Below are 7,858 nucleotides of genomic sequence, written 5' to 3' on the forward strand. Positions count from 1 at the left end.
ATAAGGCATCAGTAGTGCTTTTACCTGGCACGAACCCAAACTGCATCTCATCTAAATTGATTCGCTCCCTAATTAGTTGGGCTATGACCCTCTCTGTAACTTTCATAACCTGATCAAACAGCTTGATGCCTCTGTAATTATTTGTATCTAAAGCGTCACCTTTACCTTTGTAGCAGTTGACTATGATGCTGCTACACCAGTCATTGGGTATGACTCCTTCGTGTATCACCTGGTTCGTAATACGGGTGACTAGGCTATAGCCAACACTGCCAGATATTTTGAGCATCTCTGCAGTGATTCCTGATGGGCCGGGGGCTTTCCCGGTCTTCATACTCTTAATTCTCTTAATTCTTAATTGCTTTATCTCTTTCCCGGTCTTCATATATATATATATATAAACCAAACCTATATTTTATCACGGCAAATGAACATTTATAATAAATAAGCTGTACCATAAGAACTTGATGTGATATTCTATATTATATTTCATGACAAACTATAAATATAACAATATAGGAACAGAAGGACTAGGATAGAGAATGTGTTCATTTGCTACACACATTAACCTTTTATTTAGTCAAAGTAAATATTATATAAAGCAATAATAAAATATTGTATTCTAAATTATCTAAAGGGTTTTCTTATAATATAGCTGTTCTACATATATATATAATATAGTTGTCCTATTCATACATATTGTATAGCTGTTCTATACAGCTTTATTTGATACATTCAGTTTTACTTATCTTATTAATATTTTTAATTTGTGTTATTGACAGCCTGGAATGATGGTAGGATACGTGCACATTATCCAGAGACGGGTAAGCTGATGTACCAAATTGAGAATGCTCATAACCGAGGTGTCACTTCCATAGCATTCAGTGCGGATTCTAATCGCATCATCAGTGGTGGTGGAGAAGGCCAAGTGAGGGTGTGGCGAATTGAAATAGGAAATACATACACAAAAGACATCTTTAAAACTTCACTTATTGAATCAATGAAGGAGCATAAAGGATGTGTCACCCAAATAAAACTTTTCCCCAATGGCATACAGTGTGTGTCAGTCAGTACTGATGGTACATGTATCATATGGAACCTTGAGTAAGTAAAAATTTTACTTACAGTACTGTTTTTTGGAACTAGTATCGCTCTTTCACTCAGCCAATTGAGATTGTGATAATTTTCCTTCAGACTGGGGTTTTAAGAACCTCAGCAGTATTAACAATGATGCAAAGTGGGCTGAGTGGCATTTCTTCACCTGAATCAAGAGGCATCTTGCCATCAACAAGTGTCAAAATGTCCTTAGCAAATTTTGCTGACAGTTGGTCTCTGTACAGTTCAGCTTTCATGATGGTGTTGAGATTCAATGTTGCGACCAGGTGCCACAATGAAGAGGACACAAGACATGCTCGGACTTCATCTTCCCAGATTCCTTTGGGAATAATTGGAAGAGTCTACCTGAAATCTCCAGACAACAGGAGTGTAACACTTCCATTTGGATTCTGACAATCTCTGATGTCTTTCAAAGTTTTATCAAGTGCTTCAAAAGCTCCTTTGTGTGCCATGGTGCATTCATCCCACACAATGTGCTGGCACCTTCTTAACACTTGTGCCTTGTCTGAGCTCTTGCTGATGTTGCAAGTAGGTGTGTCAGTTGTTGTCAAATTCAGAGGAAGCTTAAATGTTGAGTGTGCTGTCTTGCCACAAGGCAGCAAAGTTGCAGCAATCTCAGAGGATGCGACAGCTAACACGATGTCCTTGTGCAGCAAAATTTAAGGAATACATAGAATGAACTGAGCTGACACTGTTGTTCAATGGAAAAATTGTCACCTAGTAACGGAATAAGTTTTACATATTAAACATGAAAGACAATTAATCAATTTGAATGTAAGGGAGACAATCAATTTCTGAAAGTTACTTCACAAAGAGTTATTTCCCTTGTCCACAGGAATCATACATAACCCAGGATAGGTTGTTTACTGCTCTCAAGTGTCCCATTACTCATTATGTTAAACATTTTAAGAGCCTAAAACCATCTCTGGAACATAAGTAATGTACAGTTCTATATTTAAGAGATGAGGAATTATGTACATATTTGTCCTCATCTTGTTTGTTGTTAACATGTTTCGGCTGATATACCCAGCCTTCATCAGGTGTCTTGGGGAAATTTCGAACTTGGGTTCTCATTCCTAAGGTATTTTTTTGATGTTATTATTCTTCTTCTTATTATTATTCAGGTCACTGCCTGGAATCGAACTCAGAATCTTGGGGTTAGTAGCCCGTGCTCTTAACCACTACACCATATGCCCGTGGGCAATTATGGAGTGAATTTCAGGGCTTATAAATCCTTCCCTAATACCGGTTCCCATATGCTATTCATATCTGCACTCGGTCTGCTTAGGCGGTTGTTGTGTCCTAGCATATGTGCTGCTTCTTCTAGTTTTCGTATTTTCCAGTGGTGTTCTCTGTCTATTATTTTGACTTCATCCCACAAGGGGAGGTGGTCTCCATTTTTCCATACATGATCATGTTTCATACATGTACGGTAGTGGATGGAGAGATAATTTGTTGGCTCAGGAGGGTGAGATGAATTAAGTATCAAAGCAAAAGAAAAATAGGCAAGAGATTCAACAAATATGGTTTGACAATTTAATACCTGGTTTTGCCTGACTTCCAGTTTCATATAAAACTGGAAGTCACATCCGATGAAATCCATGCTGTATCAAGCTAAATGAATATTGATACTGTACTGCATCCATGGCCAAGACAATTCTTTCTAGATCATTCCATTTAGCTACAAATTAACTGAGTTTCCATAAACTTGGAGCATTTAAAAGGAAATCACACCTGTGTATTCTTTCCAAGAGAGCCTTATATTGACAGGACCAACAGATCAGTTACCTTCAATGGTATAATGCAGTAGAAAAAGAAAAAAACCTCAGAACAATCTTATATATCCAAGTGTAATAATCTGGCTTGAGTAAAAATTCCAAACTCATTTTAAGATGTTAGATCAGTGGTTTTCAACCCAAGTTCATATAAGATTTTGCTGTTAAAATTTATCTGTAATAAATTGGTTATACTTCTACAATACACAAAATATTTTAACAGTTCTTTTTATATAATTCCTAATATTTAATTATAAAACTTCAATATGATTTTTTTAAACATGAATAGCTAGGAGAGTCCCTCCGAATAAAATAGGAATCAAAGATGTTTGAGGAACACTGTGTTAGATTATTGTTCCAACAACTTCTTTTCTTGTTGTTCCCACTTCTTTGTTAACATTTTCAAATTATTCTTTCTTTCTAGAAATTACCAGCGTGATGCAGTCATTTTTGCCAATACTCTGTTCCAGTGTGCATGCATTTATCCAGACAATTGTCAGATCATTACCAGTGGAACTGACCGTAATGTTGCTTACTGGGAGGTAACCGATGGCACCCAGATCCGTGAGTTAGAAGCTGCTAAATCAGGATCAGTTAATGCAATGGATATTTCCAAAGATGGCAAATATTTTATAACTGGTGGAGGTGATCATCTTATTAAGGTTCGTTTGAGACACCTTTTGTTTTCTAATTCTCTCTCTTCAGCATTTTCTGGTTTATTCAAAGACTTTCTAAGCTTTTATTCACTCTGTAACTTCTTTTACTTAGTTTAAACAATTTACCATATTAAATCAGATTAGATAGTTATGTGCATTTACACAATTGTAAGAATTATTTAACAGTTATTGCTTTTCATGGCACTAATTACTTGAACGAGATATAAGTATGGTACTTTTTAATAGTTCTGCAATTTATTGATTGTCTATAGGTCTATTTATTATCCATAATTGTTGTCGTCATTGTTTAGCCCCAGGTAAGCCCCTATTCTGGAAACCAATAATCAATGACATTTCAACCATGAACATCCTGTCCTTTTCTCAGGCATTCTGTTTAAAAACACATTATCCAGTGCATCCTTAGTTTCAAGATGGTATGGTGAAATTTGAAGATGACTTCATTGCTATTGCTAGCACATAGGGTGACCACATAGAGGTTCCAAAGTTTGTTAGCATCATTCATTGACATTATGGGTGCTGTGATTGCAGATACATTGTTTTCTTCTGCTCATCTTTTAGTCCAATGAAATTATCCCAATCAAAGTGTCAAGCATTTTGAATTTTCTCCAAACAACCAAAACTAATTTTCTCCTTGAAATTCACGATTTGAACGAATTCATATTATTTGAAAGAGAAAAGCACAAGATTGAGAGAGTGAGAGGATGTAGCAGACAAACTAAGAGAGGGAGAACAATTTGAATTTTGGTACGTTTGAAAGTGATACCAATGTTGTTGCCATCTTTTATCTTTTACTTGTTTCTGTCATTAGACTGTGGTCATGCTGGAGCACTGCCTTGAAGAATTATTTAGTCGAACAAATTGCTCCTAGTACTTACTTTTTTAAGCCTGGTACCTACTTTATTAATTTCTTTTGCTAGGGGTGTAAACACACCAACACTGGTTGTCAAGCGATGGTGGGGGGGTGGGACAAATGCAGATACAAAGACACACATATATGTACACAATGGGTTTCTTTCAGTTTCCAAATTCATGTACAAGGCTTTGGTTGGCCTGTGACAATAGTACAAGACACTTGCCCAAAGTGTCATGCAGAGGGACTGACCCTGGATCCATGTTGTTGGGAAGCAAGCTTCTTACCACACAGCCATGCCTGCACCTATGATTAGGAAAAAAAAAAAACACAACAGGAAAACAACATCAACATCAGATAAAACAAGAACAGTAACAACAGTGACAATAATTAAGAACTGTGCCAATAGCAGCAACAATAACAACAGCAAGAACACTGAAATTACAAAGGAATATAATGAAAATTTCCTAAGCCTGATGGTCCCAAAGAAGACAAACTGCAACAGCATCAATAATACAAATAGTACTTCTTCCACTACAATCATCACTAACACATTCCATGTGGCCACTGCATCTACCAATCGAATAAATTTATATGGAGGAGAAGCATGCTAATTTAACAGAGCTTATTGTAAGAGTGGCTAGGAAAATCATCATATACCATTGTGGGTCAATTAACAACCAATAAAAGAAATACTGGAGAGGAATATGTTATGATACTGACTTCATTGCTGGAGTCAATTGCTATAACAATCAGAGTAAGATTCTTCTCAGAAGCACATATTCAGAGGCATCCTAGCGTCTTGTGTAGAAGTGAGGATAGTTGTCCTTATTTCAACATATATAGGCAAGCAAGTGGCAAAGGTATGAATGTTGGATGTGCTGTTCAGAACTGGACATATGATAGGTAGTGGTACGTGTTGTCCTAGAAAGAGGGTATTCATTTTTAGATATTAAAATGCATTGCCAGGAAAACTGGTTTGGAATTGGGTTTGAAGTCCTAATCCAGATTAAACTGGAAAACCTAAATAAAATTCTGAACTTTATAAAATATGCAGAAGGTCTAGATGCTACATATGTTGTAGTACCAACAACTTGAAGGTCCTTATCCCACAAAAAAACAAAGAGGAGCCCAGCTGTAACATCAACAACAGCATTGATTAGAACATCAATAGCAACAACAGAAGCACTACTACCAACAACTACAGTGGCAGCAACAGTACTAACAACAGGAGCAGCAGCAGTAATAATAGATGGTGGGGGGACAAATGCAGATACAAAGCCCAGGGAAATGCAATTCCACTACTACCATCATAACTAAGGCAAGGGAGATCCTCAATCATCTACAATCTATCAATAGAGAAAAACTCACACACTTACATATCTACATCTTCCTCCCAATGCAAACATGTCAGATTCAGAAACTTCATCATGCAACAAGGGCAGGATAGAACCATTGCAGAAGAACTATCATGATGAAGAAGAAAAATAACTAAAAAAAAGGCCATTCCAAGTGAAAAGAAATGCAAAAGGACGAGATGGAGAGGTAGAAATCTTGTCATGAAATCACCCATATACACTCACAAGTACTACTACAAAAGAAAGTGCAAAATAAAAACAAATACAAGAACAACAACTAAAACATACAGTAACATGAACAATCCCAATCCACCTCCTCAACTTCACTGAAGTTTGAAAGATTCACAATTTTTTTATGACAGGTCATTGAAAGCAAAAATTCTTACAAGAGAAGTTTCAATGAACTCCTGTTCAAAATCTCTCCAAGACAGACTACTAACACAAACTAACTCGAACATGTAGTCCACGGACTTTTAGAAAATAATCCAATGAAAGAACTTTAGAAAGGTCTTTCATTATTTCCCCCTTCAATCATCAAGGATTGGATCACTAGCTCTTCTGTAAAAGCAAAGTGAATGACTTCATTTTTATCTTCTGAGAGACATGGTTGTTCTTAGAATGGGTTGTACATATGTATAACTACAAGAGTCAATATAATCAACTATATTCACATTTTCTTTCATTAGGAACCATTTATTATCATTGTTTTCATTATTGAATTTCAGGTGTGGCTGTATGAAGAAGGTATTGTTACACATATTGGTGTTGGCCATGGAGGTAGTATCAAGAGAGTGAAGATAAGTCCTGATCAAACATATATGATAAGTGTTGGAGAAGAAGGTGCAATTCTTCGCTGGCTTTCCCCTTTCCTTACTGAATCATCAAAAAGTACTTAAGATGATATAAAACTAGATGAAATATTATTGAGATTGATACTGCTGTTGTTAAAAATTAATCAATGCAAAGTATTTGTGCAAGTTGTTAGTTCAATAAAGATGTGAACCTTTTCATTATGCTTGTTATCCTTTACCTTAGCTCACTATATCATGGACAATATACTAATGTAGTACCTCATATGTTTGAAGGTAGATGTTAAGCTTGAAGTCAGCTCTTACTGAACAAACCTGGGTGGTCCAGTAATGACAATCCCAACTTTCATTTTTCTAGACATACTGTACCAAAACTACATTATCAAAAATATCAGCTCATTAAGAATGAAATGTCCAATGTTGAACTGAAAGTTTATTTTTCTTTATCTCAACAAAAAGCAATGCAGTTAATCGAAGTATCTAAATTATCAATACAATTTTGCCATTTTATCAGTAGCTTATTTATGCTGGCAACAAAGAATTCTGGAGAGCAAGAGGTAATGAAATCACAAAAGGCTGCTTTTGCATCTTCTTCAGATTTGAACATTTTTACTTGCTAAAAGTTGTCTAATGCCTGGAAAACGTGATAGTCAGTTGGTGCAAGGTCTGGTGAATATGATGGATGACAAAGTGCTTCTAAGTTCAGTTCCTGTAACTTGAGTAGCATTCTTTGTGCAACATGTGGTCGAGCATTGTCTTGCAAGAGAACTAGCCTGTCTCTATTGACCAATCTTGGTTATTTAATTGCAAGTTCACTCATCATTTCATCCAGTTGGTTGATGTATACATCCGCTGTAGTTGATTTACCAGGTCTCATGAAGATGTAATGGATGACACCAGTACTGGACCACCAAACAGACACCATTAGCTTTTTTTGGTGAATACTCTTTTTTGGATTGTGTTTTGGCACTGTGTCTCTATCCAACCACCATACAGAACACTTGCTATTGTTGAAAAGAATCCATTTTTCATCACACGCAACATGTTGAAAAAATGGTTCACTTTTATGCAGTGACAGCAAAAAACAGCAAGTTTCAAGACAATGTGTCATTTGATACTTGTTCAGTTTGTGCAGTATCCACTTGTCCAGCTTCTTTACCTTGCTGATTTATTTCAAATGGTCCAATGCAGTTGAAATCGAAACATCAGACCTTGCTGCCAACTCACACATAGTTTTCAGCTCATCATTATCCACCCTGGTCTCAGGTCTACCATG

The 7,858-nt window shown here is 36.3% G+C and overlaps 1 protein-coding gene across 1 annotated transcript in view; it reads left to right on the forward strand.

Moving 5' to 3' along the window:
* Positions 1–6,783, forward strand: part of LOC106871634 (cilia- and flagella-associated protein 52) — a 52,247-nt gene extending 45,464 nt beyond the window's left edge. The window contains exons 5-7 of the mRNA XM_014918209.2: positions 780–1,101; positions 3,313–3,550; positions 6,499–6,783. Of these exons, the coding sequence (XP_014773695.1) occupies positions 780–1,101; positions 3,313–3,550; positions 6,499–6,669 (731 nt within the window). The 3' untranslated portion in view covers positions 6,670–6,783. The remainder of the gene's footprint in view (positions 1–779; positions 1,102–3,312; positions 3,551–6,498) is intronic.
* Positions 6,784–7,858: the final 1,075 nt, after the last annotated feature.

This window comes from Octopus bimaculoides, chromosome 17 (assembly GCF_001194135.2).
Source record: "Octopus bimaculoides isolate UCB-OBI-ISO-001 chromosome 17, ASM119413v2, whole genome shotgun sequence".
Classification (NCBI taxonomy): Eukaryota; Metazoa; Mollusca; class Cephalopoda; order Octopoda; family Octopodidae; genus Octopus; species Octopus bimaculoides.